General features: G+C 38.1%; 1 protein-coding gene across 1 annotated transcript in view; it reads right to left on the bottom strand.

The window, feature by feature from the left end:
• TENM4 (teneurin transmembrane protein 4) overlaps window positions 1–25,151 on the bottom strand; it is a 1,176,249-nt gene that overhangs the window by 246,052 nt on the left and 905,046 nt on the right. The window contains exon 12 of the mRNA XM_051987214.1: window positions 23,212–23,422. Coding sequence (XP_051843174.1) covers window positions 23,212–23,422 — 211 coding nt within the window. The remainder of the gene's footprint in view (window positions 1–23,211; window positions 23,423–25,151) is intronic.

Consider the following 25,151-nt stretch of genomic DNA (forward strand, 5'->3'; position numbering starts at 1 on the left):
TGGCTAATCCTTGCAACCTCATGTGAAATGAGAATGCTGAGTCCCTAGGGAAGTGTAACAAAAGCAGTGAGAGACAAAATTTAGGATGCTGGATTTCCAACCCCCTTTCAATATACAATGACTGCCTCTCTTTGATGCTGTTGTCCACTCATTTCAGTCATGTCCAAATCTTCATGGCTCCATTTGGGATTTTCTTGGCAAAGACACTGGAGTGGTTTGCCATTTTTTCCTCCAGTTCATTTGACAGATGAGGAAAATGAGGTAATCAGGAGAAGTGATTTCACACTAGAAGTGAAGGAAGTATATGAAATTGGTTTTGAACTTTATCTTCCTGACTTCAAGTCAGGACCAGACTATAAACACAAGAAAATACTAGCTGTAATGACCGTGTATTTAAAATCAGCCGGAGTCAGGAATTCAGGTTAAGGGAAAAATCTTCAATATTTAGTAGAGTGAAGAGGTGAATAAAGATTGCTATAGCAATATGGGCAGCTGCGACAGGAAGCCAGCTAACAGAGAGCGATCTGCACTGAGCAAACCCCACGCAATAGCAATGCCAAAAGTCTCTCCTTCCCTTTCCTTTTCCACTCCCCTGCCTCCACCCACCAAAATCGTCATTTCCTATACAACACATCAGGACTTGCACAAAGAGTGGGCGGGGCCATTCTTTCTCCAAGCTTATATATTAATAGAGTATGGTCCAATTACTATTTAGTCTCATGTGCTTGGGACCTCAGTGCATCAACTCAAGCCTCAGCCCATTACAACTAGCTCTCCAACAGGAGTCTCAGTTCCCATTCTCTTCTGGCAAGAATCATAGGCTTTGGAACTAGAAGGGATCTTAGGCGTTCTAATCCAACTCTCTCATTTTACAGACATGCAAACCGAGATTCACTTAGGGTGGTGAATGGCTTGTCCAAGATTGAATATCTAAAAGCAGAGCCCAAGTTTGAATGGTGACTCTCAATTCAATGACCTTTCTTGGAAATGCTTTCCGGCATCTATCAGCAATCCCCTACTCTCACCAAGCTTGGAATAGCATTAAGTCTTGCTCTTAGCCCTAACTAGCCCTGCTTGGAGGCATTCACCTCATAAATGCTTCTTGGACTGCCTTGGATGGGATAATTAATTTTAACTCAACAAACTTTAGCTTTCACTTCCCTCATTGTCCTGCGACTGGAAAATTTTGCTCTGTTTGGTATTGCTTTTAAACCCTAACATACATTGATAGAAAGTTGGTTAATTAAAGAGAGAAGTCAACTGGAGGTAGCCATTCAGAAATGACAAGATACCTCCCATTGAACTAGTTATTTCTCTGAAGGCTTTGAGGAAGTCAGAAAAACATGGATAGATCACTATAAATTGATGCTGATTGTTAAGAACAGATGCACATACACAATGACTACATGAATCTTGAATGTCCCCAAAATCTTAGAGTAGTTAAGCTCTAATAAAAAGCATAAGATGTCTTAAAAGTCTTAGAATAACCTTTAAGCTTTAACAGTGAATAGAGAGCATCCTAAACTTAATGCAGTCTTGGGTTTTAATAGACATGGAAGGTTTCTCAAAAGTCTTAGTGCATATGTAAACTCTAGTAGCCAACATAGATTGTTCTTAAGCTTTACCAGTTATATGTCAACTACGCAAATCATTTCATCTTTCTTGTCTCAGTTTAACTCCTCTGTAAACTGAAGATTAATAATAAAACCTATCTAGGAAGATTGTGCTAAGGACCAAATGAGGTAACCTATGTAAAGCACTCTGCAAACTTTAAAATCCTGTAAATACCATGATTATTAATATATGCTGATATCTTCCACATCGATGTAGGTCCCATGGACAATATCAGCCTATGTCCTTAGAGCCTAGCACAATGCCTGTACCTAGTGATGGGCATTTAACAATTGCTTGTTGATTTATTGAATAAAGAACCCTAATAGAATGAATGGCAGGATGGACTCTATCTTGCAAAAAACATCAGAGGCATCCCAGGTATTATTTTTGGACTTGGATCTTTTTTTTTCTTTCTAGTCTGGTCCTCTTCTATTGGCTCTCTACTGATTGAAGTCCGAGAATTACTTTAGCTGAAATGTTCACTGCCCTGCAGGCAACCTAGCACTTCTACTCTCTCCTCCCTAAGGTAGGCTGCTCCTGGTAGAAGGGAGTCAGTCTCCAATTCCTATCCATGTAGGACCTGCAGAGCTGGAGCTCTGCAAGCACAGGTGTTTAGAACTTTGGATCCCTTCCATGGTGCTGAGTTTCCTGGAGGTTACTAGTGTAGACAAAATGGAAATAAACAACCTCTTTCCTTGAGCATTGCTTCAGTTTAATTAGCATTTATTGAATGAGTATGTGCTCAAGGGACAAGAAACAATCTATTTGTTTGTTAGGAATGTTACTTCGTGTATTCATCCACTCATTAACTTTTTTCTTCCAAAAATATTAACTAGCTTTCCCTGAAGACTGTTCAGGTACTCTCTACCACACCTTTTCTTTTAAGCTAGTCCAGATGCTCAAGTTATCTTGCATTTACTTATCTGTTTTACTTCTATTCTTTCCCGTAGACTACAAACTCCTGAGATAAAGGATTATTTTTTTTTTCTTTTGGATGCACAGAGTAAGCCACAAATATATGTTGAATTAAATTTGATTAAACACCTACTATGTGCAGAGAGTCCAGTGTAAACTTTACTGTTAGGATGACTCAGATTTAAATACAGCCTACATCAGGTACTGTCTGAGTCACCCTCAGCAAGTCCTTTAACCTCTCAGTATGTTTTGGCAATTTCCCCCTCCTTCATGAATCTTCTAAACCAATCTCTGGAATTGTAAATCATGGAAACGTGGCTAAACTTCTCTGGGGAATTCCCTAGACCAAAGAAATCATAGGGCTGCTTTCAAATAATATTGAATATTAAGACATAAAACTTGGAAAGAATAACTAGGGAAATCAGGACCTGATTAGGTACCATTACTAATCCTCCGCCTCAACAATGAGATGAATCAGTAGGCGCCAATCTATAGACTTGCAATTGGTCAATCTGAGTTCTAATCCTGGTTCTGACACTTATGAAATGAAAGGCTTGGTGAAAATAATTTTCCTTTTTTAGGGCTCAGTATTGTCCTGTTTAAAATGAAGAGAACAACACTTATTATTAGCTCCCTCCAGGGGTTTTTTGGGATGTTTTCCTAACCTGGAAAAGCTTTAGCAGTGGATTCTCTAGGAATGATTGTTCCTTCCCATGTGCAGAGAGTATTATATGGAAATCAGCTTTGTGACCAGGGCAAGGTCCCATGCTTCCAACTCAACACACATTCTGCCTAACGAATAATTTGCACTTTTTGGCTTGGGGAACCTTGGATGGTGCTTTGTGGAAAATGGAGCCCTAGAAGTCTATTTGTTTTAGTGCAGACGGCCTGCTCTTCCTTTGCCAAAACATACAGACTCCTCTGCACTCATGCATTTACTCTTTTGCTCTGTGGCACCACTGGAAATAAAAATCAGACTGTCATGTAATAGGAAACAAGCTGTGCTTACATTAGTTGTGAGTCTGGGACAGACTTCGATAACTGCAGGAAGGAGGGAGTCCTAAAACTAAAACCATATGTACAGAGGTTCTTGACTTAAAGCGGACTTTTTTTTTTCTTCTTTCTCTACTGCCCTTCATATAATAAGAAGAGCCCTGTCACTAAGGAAAGAAAGTCTTCTCTGCCACAAAAGCCGTAAGAAGCTTGCACAATGACTTCAAATTAACTCAATTTTGCTCAGGCCTAAAAGATAAAGTAATTTCCACAATCAATAAAGCTTTTGTGTTATTTCTGTCAGACCCAGAGAATGTGATTGCCACAAACTCCTACATGGATGAATCAAGCTGATTGAGAGATTGTAAGGTTCCTAAGGATTTTAGGCTACAGCTAGGATTGGGGCTTGACACATTAGGTTCTAGAGAGGCTTTGGGGTTTAGTTGAAAGAATTCTGGTCTTGGAGTTGAGAGACCTCTAACCATGTTCTAGCCCTGATGTCTAGTAGGAATGTGACATCTGAGCCACTTAATTTATCTCTTGACTTCAGTTTATTCTTCTATTCTTCTATAAATTCTATAAATCTCATCAATCAATAAGCATATATTAAGTATTTCCCATGGGATAGGAGCAGCAAGGTGGCCCAGCGGACAGAATACCAGAATATCAAGTTCAAATTGGGCCCAGATACTCACTAACTATGTGACTCTGAGCAAGTCACTTAATTCCTATTTGCTTCAGTTCCTCTCTGTGAAATAGGAATGGACTGGAAAAGGAAATGGCATATTCCTCCAGTTTCTTTGCCAGAAAACACAATGGACAAAGTCCCTGGGGCCAAGTAGAGTTGGATATGACTGAGCAATAACAACAAATGCTGTAGGTAGTTCTGGAAATGAAAAAATAAAAGGGAAACCTCAACAAGCTTGCATTCTAATGAAAGAAATGGGTACATATATAAACAGTGTAGTGAATATATCCAAAAGGTACACTGGGTAGTATGAGAAGAGAGCTTGGAGCTGAAAGATTGGCAAAGACTTCATGTAGAATGCAAAGCTTGATGGGTTTGGAATATGCTTTGGTAAATCTAAAGCACTATAAAAAGGAAAGTTATTTTTTTCTCCAGAGATTAGGGCTTTGAAGCTATATGGGGATGAAGCTCTGGGAAGGTGAGGTAACTCTTCCTCCATATTAAATTTAATTTCACCAATATCTATAGCTGATATAATATACATAATACATAATACAAAATAATAATAATATAATACTTAAGAGCATGTTAAAGTATGGAAGGGACTTTAAATACAATAGATACACACATAAACCTACAATCTTTCTATTATTTGAACTCCTGGCTCTTGTTCTACATATTTCCTGCCAAATTTTGTCTCCTATTTATACCTCTCATAAATGTCCACTCATATAGCCACTACCCTAATTCAAATGCTTAAACCATCTCTCTTCTGGCTTACTGTAAGAGACTTCTGCATGGTATAACTAAATCCAAGTCTCTTTACACTATAATCCATCCTCCACACAGATGCACAGGTCAGACTGTGTTGTTCCACCCTTCTCTTCCATCTCAAAATATCCTCATAACTTCCTATTACTTCCAGAATCAACTACAAATTTCTCCTTCATAACCTGGCCTCTGCCCACTTTTCCAAAATGTTTATACATCCTTCCAATCACTCCACATCAGTTCTATACTACTCTGCATCTCTCGCCTCCAGGCCTTTGTATACCTGGAATTCTCTGACCCCTCACCTTTTATACTATTGGTAGTATATTGAGGAGATGTCCACCAAGTACCTGCTGGGGTGGGTGGTGGTGTAATGCTAGGGCCCAGGCCAAACAGTCTTATGAGCTAAGTACTCTCAGGGTCAGCCCCATTCAACAGATGAGGAAAGAGGCTTAGGACATCAGGTGATTTGTCCAAGCTCACAGATGTAATAAGCATTATGTCCTGTGACCGTGGCCTAATCCCTTCACTTTACAAACTTGAAAGAGGAAGCCCAGAATAAGTATAGACTTGTCTAAGTTAAGCCTAGAATCCAAGCACTCCCAATTGCTATTAGGGCCGTCCCCTTCTGTAGCCCCATTCAGACAGTGCCATAAGAAGGAAAAAAACACAAATGCAAAGATCTTCCCCAAAGCTGTAATGTCGGCAGTGCCATGAGCCAGCTGGCAGGACAGAAACTGGCAGCTGCTTTTATAAATTGATATAAAAAAGAGCTGTCAAAAATTAAAATTAAAGTGCTCATAATAAGATAAAGTCTGTCAGAAATCTCAAAAATCTATTTGGGAGAAGACTGTTGGAATTAGCGGATAGGGTAAAGGCCTCATGTTTTGAATGTAGTAGTTAAAACAATGAGATTCATTCAATATAACAGGTCACAAGATTCAAAGCTAGAAGGACACTTACTGAGGCCTCTCATATTAGGAGACTAAAGCCTAAACAAAGGCAAATTAGCCATGCTGAAATATGTATATGTATGTGTGTATGTGTATGTATGAATATATATACAGATAGATACATACACACACATACACACAAATGAGTTAGAGATATATAATTATTTAACATTATATACTATAATATGATGTTTATATATTATATATATGTATATGCATATATTTCTTTAACTTACTGATTCCTAATAAAAACACAATGGAACCAAGCTAGGGACCCTAGAGTAATGGGTTAAAAAATATTCCAGTGATGGAGTCAGGAGACCAGGATCCCAATCCCAGATATTCCTACTAATTGGCTGGGCCATTTTGAATAAGTCAATGACTTTGTTTCCAAAGTAAAAGAATTTGGCCCTTTAAGTGATCAACAAACAGTACACGGGGATGTTATGAATCATCGACTTGGAGATTCAAGAATATACAGCTAGCAGGTGGCTGGGCTGAGACTTGACAGATGGGCTTCTCATTCCCAAACCCATGCTCTTTCCACAACACTACCCCCCTCTCTTATAATAATGTGGCCCTGGGCCCTCTGCAAAAATGAGTCCTAGAGGGAACTTTGCTCATAGACCTCCTCTTTAAGTCATTAACTCCCTCATACTTAACCAGATCAAATATTTTGAAATTCAAGCCCTCTCTCCTCTTGTTTTTTCTCAGGGAGAATGAAGTAATAGGGGAAAATATGGCTACAGTTTTCCTCAGTGCAGGATGATTAGGGGACATTGCCAGAAAACAGCCCCTGGTCACAGAAGGATGTTCACAAGTCTATGTATGTATTTAGAGCAGGAAGAAAACTTTAATGATATTCTAGTCTAGCCCCCTTAGACCCAATGAGATGGATAAAGAAGTGGCTTTAGGTTATATACAGGGAATGTTAGAACTCTGGACTCAGCTCCTTTAACCCCGAATCTAACACTCTTTTCTATGAATCTGCTTCTCTATATTAATTGCCCAGAAGCTGGTATCTAATTAGAAGAAATCATGTTGGCCTTTGAGCCAATAAGAGAGTGCTGGAAATAACAGGGCCTCTAAAATACCAGCCCCTAACATGGTAAATGATAGGATTTAATGCTGAAGGGGCCCTGGGAGATCACCATGTTGACCTTCTTTCACAGATGATGAATACCGAGCCCCCCTCCAAAATTATGGACCTACTCCATTGGCAGGCAGCTGGGAAAGACCTGATCTGGGTCTCCAGGATCCCAGCCTTTCTCTTACCCACCCAGGATGACCCTCACTCTAGTTTTCTCCAGGAAGATAGCTGTCTCATGGACCACCCCAGGCTAAGACTTTCAAGTTCAAAAAAAGCTACATATTTGAAGGAAAACCAAACACACAGTATGAAGTCTGCCTAAGGAGAGCCGGAAAATATAAAGTTTTCTAAAGCTTCTCCCACACTCCAACCACAAACGGAAGGCATATCTTAGTGTATCATAGCTTCACTGACTTGATCTTGAATCAGTTTTCTGTAAAAATTATATTCCTTTAACCCACAAGAATCCCTATTGATTCTTATTTAAAATAGAACTTAAGAAGAATCCAGGTTAGGCAAATTAGAGTGGTGGGTAAAAATCACCCTAATTTGCCTAACCTGGATTTTTCCAGAGGCCAGGGTTCCAGTACTAAGCATGCTTCTAATTTGCTATGTGATTTTAAAAACATTTTTCTAAAAAGTCACTTTCCCTTCTTGAATGTTCAGTTTTTGAAACAAGGAAATAATAAAATTGGTCCAAATAATACACAGTGAGATTATGAATCATATACTTGGAGTTGGAAGGGGTCTCAAAACATAGGCTAGGGATATATGTTAGATGTTAAGATATATTGGAACTAGAAAAGGTCTTAGAACAAACAGTATTTAACTATAGAACTTTATGTATCTGTCTATTCAATGTATCTATCTTGTATCTATCTAATGTATCTAATTCATTAGAACATTCTAATTCTGAATTTAAAATGTAAGATCTTAAAGAATTCTTATATCTATGTATCATCTATGTAATTTGTTAGAACATTCTAAATCTAAAATGTTCTAGGTGAGAACTGAATGGCTGAATTTAGAATGTAAGAGCTTAAAGGAGTCTTGGAACAGAAAACACCTCCATCAAACATTTATGAAACACCCACAAGGTATCAGAAACAAGCATTTATGAAACACCCACTAGGTATTAGATATAAGCATTTATGAAACATCTACTAGGTGTCCCATACTGTGCATATAAAGAAAAACAAAATGAAAATGCCTGACCTCGAGGAGTTTCCATTCCATTTGGAGGCAAGCAAAAACATCTATGTTTTAGAATGAAATTTTTGGTTTGGTGTCTAAAGCCCCTTGTAACTTGGACCCTTCTTATCTTTCAAGTCTTGTCCCACCCAACTCCCTTCCCTTCCGGTGCCATCCAGGGCCATTGGTCTCCTTGGGGACATCTTAATCAGCTAGTTTTGGCCTAGAATTCTCTCCCTCCTCACATCTGCTTCTATCTTGTGTAGACAGAGCTGTTTGCAGGGCGTCTCCCACACTGCCTTTTAGTCTTCCTTGTATCTCCAGAACTTATCTGAATGCCTGGCACATAGTAGGTGCTTACTAAATGCTTTTTGACCCCTTTGCTTATTGCCTGGTAGAACTGGAAGGACTCTTAGCCCACAGAGGGAAGAGGGATTGTGTAAGACTGTTAGTATCTATTTGGGATTCCCAGTGAGGATGAGGAAGAAGAGATTACAGTGTGAATGCTGTCAGATGCACGTTGATTCCCATGTCTGCTTAAAACAAACAGAAAGATCACAAACCAGGCCTTGGGGTAGAGGTGCCCAAAGTTCCGGCTTGTCTGGGGACGTGGACAAGCTATTGCTCCCTCACACTCCAGGCAGGCTCTGGTCCGTCCTAACTGTCTGGAGCCCCGCGGCCGCACCAGATGCTGCCTGCCTTTGCCTCTGACTCCGCAGGTCCTGCTAGGTGCTTCTCAGCTGTTCTTCTCTCTTCCAGAGAACAGATTTTTGGCCACTCTCTGTCTCCAATGTGCTGACTCCAGCTCTCCCTTGGCCTACTATTTTGTTCCACTTATACCATGGCACTATGAATAAATCACCGCTACCAGGCAGAGGTGAATTCACAGGGCGCTTTTGCAGAGAAGGGTTTCTATTAGGGATTTCAGAAAGTGCTGCCAATGTCATTTACAAGAAGGTTAATTTATTATTGAGAGACCTTGATTCTCCATTCCTTTGTCATGTCTTACACTGTAATTCAAAGGAAGGGGAAGGGGAGGGAGCAGAGAAAGCCTTATTAAAAACTGAAAATTACTCTTCAATCACTTCTCTCCTTGTCTTTTTTCTGAAGTGGCACATGCTTTGACACAAATTAGAGTATATCATGTCAGGGATGTTTCGTCCTGGATACTTGCAAATGCACTTAGAAGCTAATGAATGGCCATTGGCCGAGAGATGCAATAAATACACAAAAACAACGCTGTCCCAAGGTCCTTAGAAAATCACAGAGAAAACAATCTTGATGACCCTTAGAAATTGTGTCTGAAAAATAAGAGAAGTTTCACAGACAAACAAGATTTTGGGAGAGCGTTGGATTTACCAATTTAACAATTAACCCATTCTGTCCTTTTCTTGCTGTTCCATTGGCCTAGTTACCTACAGGAGTAGAAAAGATTTCAAAATAAAGAATACAATTGCTGGAAGGGCCTTTTGGATATAAAATGCTAGAAGCAGAAAAGAACTTAGATCACAGAGTATCAGATCTGGAAGGAGACTTGAAAATAAAATGTCAGGGCTGGCAGGAAACTTAGCATCAGAGCTATAAGGGAATTTAAAATAGAGAAGTTGGGAGGGACATTTGAGCATACATCAGGGCTAAAAGGGACCTTAGACTACAAAGTATTATAGTTGGAAGGATTTTTAGAACACAGAATGTCAGGGCTAGGAGAGAAGTTAGACCATGGAATTTCAGGGCTGGGAGGGTCCTTAGAACAGAGGATGTCAGAGCCGGGAAGGTCCTTAGAACACAGGATGTCAGATCTGGGAGGACCCTTAGAACACAGGATGTCAGAGTCGGGAGGGCCCTTAGAACACAGGATGTCAAAGCCGGGAGGACCCTTAGAACACAGAATGTCAGAACCGGGAGGATCCTTAGAACACAGGATGTCAGAGCCGGGAAGACCCTTAGAACACAGGATGTCAGAGCCGGGAAGACCCTTAGAACACAGAGTGTCAGAGCCGGGAGGATCCTTAGAACACAGGATGTCAGAGAAGGGAGGGTCCTTGGAATACACAATGTCAATTGGGAGGGGCTTAAAATACAAGGTATTAAAATATAGAATAGAGACTATCAGAATTCAAAAAAAGTAGAAAACAAATGCTTAGTAGCCAATTAATGGCAATGGCTCAGAGCTGCTTAACATTTCCTCACTAACACTCAAAGTAGTAGATTCACTTATTCGCCTCCTCATTTTAACAACAAGAAAGCTGTGGCTCAGAGATATTATAGAGGACAAATAGCAATTAAGTCGCAGAGTCAGCACTCAAATGTCAGTCTTCTGACTTTGAGTGCAGAGCTTTTCCTATTATTACACAAGAGAAAAAGTGAGAATCCTTGAGGCTGGCCTGCTTGGAAATTAGGTCTATCTTTTCATAATCAAAGCCCTGAATAGCAAGGAAAGGCCTATGCTACGAGCAAACTATCCCTTAATGTAGGAAGTTACGGGCAGTATCTCTGTATTTGCTGTGATGTCCGAACCATCTCTTCTTCTGAAATCCTAAGATAATAAGCATAAAACCAACCAAAGTTTGAAAATATGAATGTAATATAAGAAGAGAATAAAAGACTATCCTTTGTGAAAAGAAATGATCAAAAATATCATCAGGACCAACTTTTTCTTTCCCCATCAAATTCCAAAACTCTATCCCAACATTCTCAATTTTTTTTTTGTTTTTGTTTTTGAAAACAGGATATTTTCATTCTGGGCACAAACACTTATGCAGGCCTTACTGAACAAGTACCAGTAGTCCCTGATTTTAATGAACAAAATGGCAAAATCTTGGAGATGGAAGTGACCTCAAAAAGGAAAGGCGAATCTGTACCTGGACATCAGTAAATGTCCTTATTAACTTTCCAGACAAGTAGTCTGTCATTCAATCTCTCTTTGAAGACTTTTTAGTGAGGGGAAATCCTCCATGTTCTGAGGCAGTCATTCCACTTTTGGACATCTCTAATTTTTACAAAAGCTTTCTTTCCTTAGGATTGCCTTTTTGCATTTTCAATTGGCTCTCGAGGGTCAGATTAAATTTAAATTCTCTTCCCTTTGAAGACAGTGACTATATCTCTCTTTAAGTCTTCTCAACACCTCAGCACCTCACTGCATATGGCACAGTATCCAACTTCTCCACCATGTTAACCACTCTTTTTGGACACATGGCTACACTGGTGCTATACTGGACCATGTGGTTTTTTCATTCAAATGGGGAGGTCGTAATGGAAAAAAGGCAGGTGCAGGAAAAGACAGGGTAGTTCCCACATCATGAGTCTCTGTCTCTCTGTCTATTAACAAGAAGTCTCTTTCTCTTTCCCTTCCTTGGTAATTTGATCCATTTCTGTGACATGCCTGTAATTTCATGCCTCGGACCATAATGCGTTGCCGCCAGCCTTGTGCGTGTGTCCATTTTGGCTGGAATGTCAGCTCAAATTAAAAGCCCGAACATACAGCAACTGTTACTTGTTACTTTTTAAGAACACATGTAAAATATCTACTCTACTTAAATTTAGTCAGTTCATCATATATATGTCAGTGACATGTACAGAGTCTGTTCCATTCATTAGGGAAGAGGTGCCAGGTGTGGGTCCCTGTGCTAGGGTATCTACGCAATATCCATTGGTGACCAGATGTGTTTTATTAATATTCACTAAAAGCCGAGAGCTATGGAGGCAATTTCCCTGTGGCAGATTTATAAGACGACAAGGATGATAGCACCAAAGAATTGGAAAGCTCTGTATGGCTTATTATCTGTATTACTGCAGGGGATTGTTGTTCTCAGTGGAGTTACCTGCATCAAGAAAATAATTGATTCACCAATATTTTACTCATTTTTTTAAAGACCTAGATGCTGAAGAAGATTCACAGTGATGACATCACAGATCATTCTAATTATTTCCAAAATGTTCCCAGAATTTTTTTTCTGTACAGTTGCAATTCAGTACAAATATTAAAAGGATAGGTTGAAAATTCTTTTTTAGGAGTTGAAAGGGAAGGATTCTCTCTCTCCTCGCAACTTCAATACCCTGTGATCTCACTGATGTGGAAGAGCTCGAAGCTGGTGTGGATCACAGTCTATGTTAGGCTTTTTGAGTTCCTGTATTGCCCTGAAGCTAAGTTGTTCATGAGCCTTTTTGAATGTAGTTAGCAAGACAGGTCCTTGAATGACAGGTGCATTTTCCAGACCTGAAACTCCCCCCCCCCCCCCGCCAATTTATTAAGCACTTGTGTTCAGATTCAAGTGTTCAATCTGGAACAGCTCCAAAGATCTGGGACTGGGGTTTATCCAGCAGAGAGGGGGGCAATCTAGGAGATACAAATGACTAAAGGGTGAAGGAATGTTGGATAAGTTCATTAAAATGGTGGAAGCAAAGTGTTATGTGAAGTGGGGAGTGGGGAGTGAGGGATTCCTCAGTGATTATGAGGAATACATTCTTGTAAGAGGTAGTTATATGAATTTAGTTCTCAAATATGGAAAAAAATGGGAGGAAAGGTAGGGTATTCTAGGCACAGCCAACAGAGTGAATAAAAGCATGCAAAGAGAAAATGTAGGGTTGTATAAAGGGGAAAAAAGAGGGCAGCTAGAAAGTTCAGTGGATAGAGCATTCATTTCTGGAGTCAATCACTAGCTGTATGCACTGGACAAGTCACTTGCTTCAGTTCCTCATCTGTAAAATGGGGATACATTGGAAAAGGAAATTTCAAAATACTTCAGTATCTTTGCCAAGAAAATCCCATGGATTTTGTCCATAGGGTCACATAGAATCTGCCATGAATGAATGACTAAACAAGAAGAGATAGAGAGTAGTACAGATTTAGAAAAAATAGCAACAAAATTCATATGGAACAATAAAAAGTCGAGAATCTCAAGGGAATTAATGAAAAAAAAATCAAATGAAGGTGGTCTAGCTGTACCTGATCTAAAATTATATTATAAAGCAGCAGTCACCAAAACCATCTGGTATTGGCTTAGAAATAGATTAGTTGATCAGTGGAAAAGGTTAGGTTCACAAGACAGAATAGTCAACTATAGCAATCTAGTGTTTGACAAACCCAAAGATTCTAAATTTTGGGATAAGATTTCATTATTTGATAAAAACTGCTGGGATAACTGGAAATTAGTATGGCAGAAATTAGGCAAGGACCCACACTTAACACCACATACCAAGATAAGATCAAAATGGGTCCATGACCTAGGCATAAAGAACGAGATTATAAATAAATTAGAGGAACATAGGATAGTTTATCTCTCAGACTTGTGGAGGAGAAAGAAATTTGTGACCAAAGATGAACTAGAGACCATTACCAATCACAAAATAGAAAATTTTGATTATATCAAATTAAAAAGCCTTTGTACAAACAGAACGAATGCAAACAAATTAGTAGGGAAGTAACTAACTGGGAAAACATCTTTACAATTAAAGGTTCTGATAAAGGCCTCATTTCCAAAATATATAGAGAACTGACTCAAATTTATAAAAAATCAAGCCATTCTCCAATTGATAAATGGTCAAAGGATATGAACAGACAATTTTCAGATGAAGAAATTGAAACTATTACCACTCACATGAAAGAGTGTTCCAAATCACTATTGATCAGAGAAATGCAAATTAAGACAACTCTGAGATATCACTACACTCCTGTCAGATTGGCTAAGATGACAGGAAAAAACAATGATGAATGTTGGAGGGGATGCGGGAAAACGGGGACATTGATGCATTGTTGGTGGAGTTGTGAACGAATCCAGCCATTCTGGAGAGCGATCTGGAATTATGCCCAAAAAGTTATCAAACTGTGCATACCCTTTGATCCAACAGTGTTTCTATTGGGCTTATACCCCAAAGAGATACTAAAAAAGGGAAGGGGACCTGTATGTGCCAAAATGTTTGTAGCAGCCCTGTTTGTAGTGGCAAGAAACTAGAAACTGAATGGATGTCCATCAACTGGAGAGTGGCTGAATAAGCTATGGTACATGAATGCTATGTAATATTATTGTTCTGTAAAAAATGACCAGCAGAATGAATACAGAGAAGCTTGGGAGAAATTTACATGGACTGATGCTAAGTGAAGTGAGCAGAACCTGGAGATCATTATACACGGAAACAACAAGGTTATGTGATGATCAACTATAATGGACTTGGTTCAATAGCAAGGTGATTCAGGCCAATTTTAATAGACTTCTGATGGTGAGAGCCATCTGCACCCAGAGACAGGACTGTGGGAACTGTGAGTGTGGATCACAACATAGCATTTTAACTTTTTTATTGTTGTTGTTCACTTGCATTTTGTTTTCTTTCTCATTTTTTCCCTTTTTGATCTGATTTTTCTTGTGCAGCATGATAAATGTAGAAATATATGCAGAAAGAAATGAGGGGGAGAGAGAGAGAGTAGAGGAAAGTAGGGGAGGGAGGGAGGGAGAGAGAGGGAGAGAGAGAGAAAGAAAGAGAGAGAGAGAGAGAGAAAGAGAAAAGAGAGAGAGAAAGAGAGAGAAGAATTACACATATTTAACATTTATTGGGATTCCTTGCTGTCTAGAAAAGAGAATGGGAGGGAGAAAAAATTTGGAACACAAAGTTTTACAAGAGTGTATATTGAAAACTAACTGCATATATTTTGAAAATAAAAAGCTATTATTAAAAAGAAAACTTAGTCTAAAACAGGAGTTCTTAACCTAGGCATCCATGAATTTGTTTATTTTTTGATAATTACATTTCTATATGTTTGGCTTCTTTGCGAGTCTCTATTTTATTATGAATAATTAAAAACATTATTCTTAAAAGACAAAAGAATCCATGACATACAAAAAAGGTAAGAAATCCTATGGTAGAGGATGAGGCTACCATGGCAAAGATGGCTGATAAGAATTCCTTTCCTTTTCCCACCATGAAAACCCCCAAATTGGAAGATGGTAGAAGTTCTCCAAGCAGATTTCTAGGAAAATCAAAAGAGGAGTTGAAGAAAGAATTTCCTTGGTTGTGGAAAAGTCACAAAGTCTTCCTCAACAAAGTAAACCAGTGACCCAAAAGATTTTTCTTTTGTACTTCAGTACTGGAACTGAAGGATCATGGGATCATAGATTCAAAGAACGAAGTGATCTTAAAAGGTCCTCAAATCCAACTTTTTCCTTTTACAGAAGACGAAACAAAAATATAGGGAAGTGACTTTTCTAATATTATATATCTAGTGCCTAAAGCAGAATTCAGACCCCAAAATCAAGTCCAGAACTCTAAACATTTCTCCATGCTGCCTCATCCAAAATTTCCAGTATAATGCCAGAGCAACTTTTATTCCTTTGGTCCTGGGTCTAATATGTCTAATTTCTGTTCATATATTTGAAGATGGCTCTTGGGAGAGAAATGATTTGCAAGGTAATATCAGGAATCATATCCTTTGAAATGAAAAAGAATCAGTGTAGGCTGGTTAAACAGAGCCTGGGCAACCAATATTAACACATCTAGGTTAGAGCAGCTGATTAGTAATCAGGGCATTGATACAGACATTGACCCTGCTTTCCAACACAGTAGGTAGATATAGCCTGTGAATATCACACATAGGACTGATAAACAAGCAGGAAATATCCCTGGCAATAGGGTTTAGAGATCCTCCTGGAGCCCTCTAGGAATGATTCCTCCATCTGAAATGGGTACATACTTAAAATACTGCAAAGAATATTCTTTTTCAGCAGCTTGCCTTAGTTTGCTCTAAATGTCAGACAATGAGGTTCAAGGGCATTAAATTCTACTTCCTCCATGAAGCATTCACCAATACCCTCAAATTAGTAAATGCCTTCACCCTCAAATTGTGGAGAGGCTTAGTGCCGTACATTTAGCATGTAATATTGCACATTGAAATTGTCTGTTTCTCATTTTCCATTATGTATGCTCTATGAGGGCAGAGGTTCTAGCAAAACTTTTTAAATCCTCCCCCCCCAAGAATAATGATTTGCACATAGAAAACATCTGATAAATGAAATGAAGAGAGCAATGGATTAGGAGGCAGGAAACTAGGCTTGAAATCTTGGCTCTAGTATGTATTCAGTGATGTTGGAGATGTTAGCCAGTAAACAATTATTTAATAAGAACCTACTCTATACTAGGAACTGTGCTAAACAGTGGGAATACAAAAAGGGCAAAAGCTCCGTGCCTTCCCTCAAAAAGATCACAATCTACTGGAAAAGCAAAACAAGAGTAAATGAGCAAAATAATAACTTTCTAAATACAAAATTATATGGCATAAATAAAAGCTAATTTAAGGAGGAAGGGAATAGGAGTCTGGGAAAGGCATCTCATAGAAGCTAGGATTTGGGCTGATTTGTAAAGGAAATAAGAAAGTTGGGCTCCTTTTTCTAGGCCTCAGTTATTCCATTTATCAAATGGGGACATCATACTAGACCTTCACTAAGGTCTCTTCTTGCTTTAAATCCTTTGATCTTAAATGTTTCCTGAATGAATGACTGTGTACAAATTCATTCCATTCACAGAGCACTTTGCAAACATAAGCTCTGTGTGTGCGTGTTTGTATATATTTACATATATCCTTTGGAAAGTGCTTTCAGATTTTTCATAGTAAAAGATAAACTCATTTAATTTAAAATCATCAGCTGGACTGAATTAGATGGGGGAAAAGGAAAAACATATACAATATCTCTATTTGTTAAATTAAACACAATTATTTCTCCTGTTACTTAATTACAAACAGACATGAATATCTCTGATTCTGACAGCTGAGGTCTGCTTAAATGTTCCATCTGAATTTTGGAATGTGATGCTAGGATGGGTCAGGTTCCACTGTATGCATTAAGCAAACTTGAGAGGGAAAACTGTATATTGGGACCATAATGACTTCACTATAACTAGACCTAAACTTTTAATTAACCTGCCAAGACAAATTACAAGTCCCAGTTCTCAGGTAACTACTGCAGACAGCTGAGACTCAACACCAACACCTCTTTGGGGAGCGAGACTAATAGCAGCCCTTGCCCAGAATGGTTTGACATGAAAGAAAATAAAATGAAGCTATTAAATAATTACTGCAGAGTCTTGCAGGGGGTGGGGAGTGGGGGCAGAATTTTTCAAAAAAGAATAAATAATGATACTACAGCCTACATTTTAATGAGTTTCTTTGTGTACAATTTCCTTGTTTCTGCCTTTGGGTTGTCACATGTGCATGCATCCCTCACCATCTCATTCAATAATAACAACAGCTCATATTTTGAGGGGCAGAATTGGACAATGGAAACAAAGGACAGGCTAACATGTAACCAGGATCTGAGTCTCTTTTGGAGGCTTAGAGAAACCTCTTCCCTTTTCTGAGCCTCAGTGTCCCTTCTGTCAAATGAGATTAGAAAAGATTCTCTTTAAGGTCACTCTCATCTCCAACACTCAGTGACATTATCCTCCATCCAGGTTATAATTCTAGCTACAACACTTACTAGCTTTGCAATTGCAAAAAATTGCAATTTACAATCACTTCACCTGCACCCCAACCTAATGTATAAACAAGACACATTCTAAGAAGTGATTCCTTTAAGTGTCCATATCATGGGGAGAAAGAAATGCTGTTGGACCAAGATAAAACCACTTGCTCATGTAGGAGACCACCTCCACGTTCACCATAGCTTCCATGGGATTAAATTTGGTTGACTTCATCAGTGTTTATATCCAAGGCTTCCATCTTTAAAAACAGAAGTCGCTTAGAGTCTATGGTTCTGCAGAGATTGTTGGTACAAGAAGTGGGGGATCTGGCCAAGCTCAGTATGAATGGGATGCTCTAAAATGATGGCTAGGTTGGCCAAAGGGGAAAGGTTCTTCACAGTGCCAGTTCTTGTGATCTAGGGACAGTGTGGTGAGGTGGAGAGAACTTAGATTCTAAAGGATCAGGGTTTCTTCAGATGTAAAATGAAAAGACTGGGCCAGATAATTTTGAAGGTCCCTTCCAATTCTAAATTCAAGAATTGATAATTCCCTGTAAGATTTTTTTACAAAGAAGTTCGCCAAATGAGGGTCTCTCAAATTGTATTCCAAATAATAGTAATAATGATGATGGATAGGAAGATCTGAGTTCAATCTGATCTCAATCACTTATTAGCTATGCACTCCTGGGCATATTTCCATGGATGGTCATAAGGATCAAATGAGATAATAATTGTAAAGTACTTAGTGCAGTGACTGACATATAGTAAGCCCTATAGAAATCTTAGCAATTACTATTATTATTACTGTTGGTTTCCTTTACAATTCTATGTATTTTATATAATCAAAATATGAGATACACAGATTTAGAGACATTTCCACTTGAAATGTTCATATGGACTTTTTTGCCCAATCTGTGGTAGAACTTTCTGAGCTCATATCAGTCTGATCAGCCCATTCGACACACTTTGCCTTGATGCCATTGTTGCGGTTCTCTTTGAGGATGAAGGACAGCAACAATTAGGAGAAAGGGTCCAATAGACTTCCCCACATGGCCAAAGGGGTCCATGACAGAAATAAGGTTAAGAACTCTTTCTTGAGAGGTATGAGAAAACTGTAGCTCAGAAGGTAAAACAGACTCCCTAATGTTAATGTAGCAAGTGAGAGAGTTGGAATTTAAGAATTAGATATGGAGAGAGCCCCAGACTTGGATTCAGGAGAAGTGGGTGTAAAGTGCGGTCTCTGCCCTATGACTTATTAGCAATTTGATCTTACATTAGGAGCCTTATCTCTCTGAACCTCAATTTGCCTATCTGTAATTTGGGAGCAATAAAACTTGTACAAATCATCTCACATTTTATGATGAAAATAATAAAATGATAAATAATTTGATGAAATAATAACTCTTACAGGACTTTAGAAATTATATCTATGGCTATTATAATGTTGGCAAGGAACCCATTTCTACTCCCAAATCATTGAGCAAGTACTTTCAGCTTCCTCAATGCATCCTGTTAGCAAGGGGTCTTCTAAATAGCGTCATTAGCATTGGGAAAAAGAAAAAGCCAAGCTCTTCTTCATCTAAAATAGTCTACTATTGTCTGGGCTGAACCAAGCAGAGAATTTACTTAGCACAGTGTCTAGCACACAGTAAATACTTAATAAATGTTTGTTGAATTGAATTTATCAAAGCCATACAACAGTGAAGAGAAGAAAATAAATGAGTAAATATGATAAAATTGTGTTTAGCTGGGACACATCTAACCATTTAATAAAAATGCGTTAACCTGAATTCTCACTTGATTTTACTACTTTGGGACTTCTCTGACTTCCACCATATTTTTGGTACCTCCTTCTCTCCTTCCTCCCTTCTTATGTTTTCAGCTTCCTTTTGTGTCTTGTCTTCTCTCATGAGATTGTAAACTCCTTGAAGGCAAGGACTGTTTCATTTTGAATTTGTAACCCCAGCTCTTAATATTGTACTTGGCACATTCTAGGCACTAGTTAAATTTTACTGATTAATTGAAATTAAACTGAATAATTCAGTACCTTCACTTTCACCCAAATGCCTCATCATCTGGTTTTAAGGAGAGCAAAATGGATAGTGAAATGACAAGAGGGCAATCCAACAGAGATGTTTTTTTTTTTTTTTTTGGGTAAATCAACTCTCAGTCTGTTATAGATCTTAGTCAATGAGCACAAGATCACAGATTATCAGAGCTAGAAAGAATCTCAGAAGGCAAAATGTCATAGTTTGTGGGATCCTTAGGAATAATCTAGTCCAAACTTCTCATTTTACAGAGTTAGAGAGGATAAATATCTTATCCAAGGTTATATAATAGGTTACAGTGGGACAGCCAAGACTGGATTCCAGAATTCTTGACTCCTTATTCATGGATTACTTGTACTATCTTGTCTTCCAATTTCCTAGGTTAAATCCATTTTGTCTGTCTTTTGTATCTAGAGTCCTAGGCAGTACAGATTTATATACAGAATTATGATCCCATAATCCTTCATCATCCAAGAAAAACCACAGCCATACTCATTTTACTCTACTTACTAAGGCAGGAAAACCTATTAATATGTCAGAAATATTTTATGCAGAGAGTTAAAGAAAAAAAGTTTTCAGTAGCTTTAAGTGAAGTGGAAAATGTAATTAATCAGAAGCCTATTCCCTTAGTATCCTGGCTAATTTGGGTTTTACTTTCTTAGGTACTGTACATTATCACCAATCTGTGCATTACAGCTCTCTGTATGAATATTCTGTATCCCTACTGCTCCTTCAATTCAATTCATTTAAATTCAGCAAGATTATATTAATTGCCTGCTATATATGTCAGGCATTTTGCTAGTTGCTAGGGATAATAAGACAGGACTCAAAGAGCTTGCAAACAGAGAAGTCAATAAAAAAATGCTTACAAATGCATATTAGTGATTTCATTGGTGTGTTTATAGGAAGATCCTGGTTAGAAGCTCCTTCTAGTGAAGCACTCAGCATCTTTTCAACAATTTATAATCTTAGACTGTTGCTGGGGTGAGGAGCACTAAGAAGTGACCTAATTTGTCTAAGTTCAGAGAGAGAATCTGAACCTAGGGGAGAGATGCCAGTTCTCTATCCATTCACCACCCAACTTGGTATAGTTCTCCAATAGAAAAAACATATAACATAAATACAAAATTATTTGGCAGAAGTGAGAAGGTAGAGAGAAGAATCACCTCGTGAAATCTAGGAAGACTTCATGTAGGGGGTACACCTGGGGCTGATTTTTAAAAGAAATAAAGATGTCTTATTTAGCTCAACTTAGCATTTCATCAGAACTATAACTACACTCTCCAGATAGTAGCATTTGAATTTTTGTTATATGACTAATATGGAAATATGTTTAAAATGATCCTATATGTATAACCTATATTAGAATGCTTGTTCTCTTGAGAAAGGGAGGAAATAAAGAGAGGGAAGAAGAAAAAAAATTTAGAAATCAAAATCATAAAAAAAACGAATGGTGAAAACTATCTCTACATATAATTGGAAAAATAAAATACTATTGAATAAAAATAGATACATGTTTGTTGTACGGTACTGTTTGTTTTATTTACTTTCTCTGTCCTACTATAATAAGGATAGATGAGACAGGAGAATAAAACTCTCCGGTTTTTCTTGTTCAAAAACTTGTTTCCCTACTGACTCAAGGAAGAAGATCAAAAGTGGTAATATTTACATAGAACTTAGCACAGCACCAGGTACATAGTAGGTGCTATATAAATGTTTATTCCCTTCCCTACCTTTTCTTTCTCTTCATCTCTCCTCCCCAACTAGATTATCATTTAATTGTTTTCCAATTACATGTAAAAATAGTTTTCAACATTCATTTTGTAACATTTGATGTTCCAAATTTTCCTCTCCCTCCCTCTTCCCTAAGACATCAAGCAATACAATATAGGCTATTCATGTACAATCATGTTAAACATATTTCCATATTGATCATGTTATGGAAGAAGAATGAGACAGAAAAAACAAATTGAAGAAAGTGAAAATAGTATGCTTTGATTTGCATTAGGACTTCATCTGAATGCAAATGGCATTTTCCATCCAAAGCCTTTTGGAATTGTCTTGGATCACTTGATCATCACACAATGTTGCTGTTACTGTATACTGTCCTCAGCTGTAATGGTTGATAAGATACAGAATCATTTTATTCCTTTCCCTGATTTATAGATTGGGCTTTCCCATTACTACCGTGTTTCCCCGATAATAAGACCTATCCCGAAAATAAACCCTCCCCTTACTGTGTAAGATTCCTCTAAAATAAGCCCTGCCCTGAAAATAAGCCCTATTGAAATTGCTACTGTAGTGAAGGTAATCCCTTGCGCTACACGCTACATTACGGTACCCTCTGTATGCACCATCCTTCCCCCTCCACCCCCCACCCCCCCAGTGCAACACACACCGTGCTCCAAGCTGCATCCAATCAGAGCTGCAGCAGTAAGCACGTCATCCTGTTCTTTCCCAGTGATTTGCTTGCTGGAGCCATTGAGAGCAGCGCTGCAGAGGAGAGCTGAGGTAGGACAACATAAAAACCCTGTATGTGAGGGGAGTGAGGGGGCATGATGGAGGATAAAAGGGGCATGATGGAGGATAAAAGAAGAACTCAGGGGACATCATAGAGGATAGAAGGAGCACTCAGGGAGCATTGCTGTCAATGTTCATTAAAATAAGCCCTCCCCTGAAAATAAGCCCTCTGGTGGTTTTCTGTCCAAAAAAAATAATAAGACAGTGTCTTATTATTGGGGAAACACGGTACTTATAGGAGTACAACTGGTATAGTAACAACTTCGTTGTAGAAACAAACAACTGTGAAAGAATTAAAACAAATAAAACCAAGGCAATGGCCAACCACAATTCCAAGGATTGATAATGAAGTCACTTCCTGACAGAAAAGGAATGGGTTCAATGTGCATGGATTGGACATGGTCAATAAAGGAACTTATGTTGCTGGACTGTGCATATTTTCCATTAGGGTTTTGTACTTTTTTCTTTTCCAATGTGGAAGGAAGGGAAGAAAAGAAAATAGATTCTATTTTGTCCACTGAAGAAAAATAAAATTAATTAAAAAAAAAACAATAACAGGGTAAATTACCATGAAGAGAAACTAGTATCTATCTTGAATATAGAGGCAAGGGAGGTAGGTAAAGAACAAAGCACTTGAGATGTTCCAACATGTTTAAAGGAGTCAATCAACCCTTTAAACCTACAAACCCTACAACCAAATAGCTGATAATCTCTACATCCAAGTCATTCTTCTGTCTAGACAAACAATAAAGTAAATGTGTCTAATCTTGTCGCATTTTTTCATACAAACAAAAGCATGGACATAGAGAAAATTATTTTCTATTCATCCCACATCTCTATCTGCACAGGTATGACCAAACAGAATATGGAGAAGAGAATTGTATATATATGTATTAAAATGGATACAATGAAAATTCATTTCATTAGTTGTCCACATAGGTACCAAAATAAGCATGGGGAAAAGTGATATCATTAATTCTCTTACCAATAGCAGTGGTGAGAAAAGAAACCACTTCAGATTCTTTTCCATCATTGTAGAAAGCCAGGTGCCAAATCCCAGAATCCAAATATTGGATGAAGCCAGTCTCATGGCTGGAGGGAGGGACAGAGCCTCGGGACTGGCGCTGAGGGCCTTCCAAGCTCCTCACCTCCTGAGTCAAGAGTCTTCTCCCATCCAAGAGCTCCACAAAATCAAACTAAAGAATAAAGAAAAAAAAAGGAGAGAAAAAAAATCAGCAGTCTGTTTTAGGGTTAACTTTAAATGCCTGTCCTGGATTTTTTAACATAAGGGATACAAGGAAATACAAGATGGGAGATGGGAGAGAGGTTAATTCCATTTGATGGTTGATTAACCAACACAAACTTAGCAAACTGCATTTCTCTTGGGAATCTTGTCCACTAGTGAATGCAGAATAAGTGCATTCTCTCCAAACCCTCCCCCACATCCTTTTCTTGACACAACCATGGCTGATTTTTGTACTGATGGGCAGAGTATTTGAATTCCAGAGCTAGAATAAACCTGAAGGATCCATTATTTCCTCTGCCTCTAAATTAGACCACACATCAATCATTCTGTTCAGGTTTTTCTTTTTAAATTTCCCTTTAACTTAAAGAAAAATAACTTTGAAAGATTTAAGAATTTTAATCAATGCAATGACCAATATAACATCCAAGAACCAATGATGAAATTTGCTTGCCACATGATTTGATGGAATAGAATGAGACACAGATTTGGGGGCATGGTCAAAATGGTCTTTGTTTTGCTTGATTATATTTATTACCAGGAGGCATCAAGGAAGGAGGAGGGAAATGTGACAAGAGAAATAAGGGAAAGAAAAGGAAAAAGAAAAGAAGGGGGAGAGAGGGAAGGCGGAAGGAAGGTAGGAAGAAAGGAAGAAAAAACACTAATACAACATTTAAAAATCAGTGGAATACAAAAAAAGGGACACAAATTGTCCAAAATTGTTAAATAATTAGTTTCAATATAGACTTTTAAAAAAAAATATATAACAGAAGTTAAGTTTATATACAATCCCTTTTTTGTTCTCTATATTTAAATGTTTGTTGATAACTGTTAAATCCATAAAGAAAAAATTATTTTAAAAAGGATAAAATATCCCTATTTTTTGGAGGAAGGAGGAATTCAAGAAGGAAGAATGAGAAAGAAGCAGCGAGGGAAGAAGGAAAGAAGGGAACTAGGAAGAGAAAGAAAACAGTGATTTAGAGCTAGCAGAGCTGTAGGACATCATTTTAATCCATCCCTTTCATTTTAGGAATAGGCGACAGCTAAAGGGAAACAGACATTTGAATGACTACTCATTGGGAATGTTACAGAGGGGGGTTTTGCTCTGATATGAATGGCCTTTGAAATGGTAAATGGTCTCTGAAATCTCTTCCAAATCTGAGTCTGTGTGGTTATGTAAGAAATGAATTGCTAGAAAGAGCTAATGAGAAATTTTTCTAAATCTTCTTTATCACCAACTCAGTTCAACAGACATTTATGAAACTCCCGCAAAGTATAGTACACTGTGTTCGGCACTTTGGCTACAGAGATAAAGAATGACATAATCCCTGCATTCAGGAAAGTTTATAGTCTAAGGGGAAATATGACATATATGTATATAAGCCATGTGTGTACATGCATGTACATGTATGTTTCTATCTAGCTGACACAAAATTTAATATGGCAGGAGAGGTCAAAAAAATAATGACAGATAAGGGAGGGAGAGTTTCCTTCTAGCTCAGGAATTACTTATGAATTCTCTATGGAGGATTTGGTCTTGGGATTGTGACTCCATGCAAAGATTACTCCATGCACATACAAAGCAAGCAGGGACAGGATGAGACACTGAGTAGTCTAGTTTGACCAGAATGTGGGGAAGGGAAGTAGATAGAGTGAGATGCTATTTGGAAAATATAATCAAT

Source organism: Antechinus flavipes, chromosome 3 (genome assembly GCF_016432865.1).
Source record: "Antechinus flavipes isolate AdamAnt ecotype Samford, QLD, Australia chromosome 3, AdamAnt_v2, whole genome shotgun sequence".
Lineage (NCBI taxonomy): Eukaryota > Metazoa > Chordata > Mammalia > Dasyuromorphia > Dasyuridae > Antechinus > Antechinus flavipes.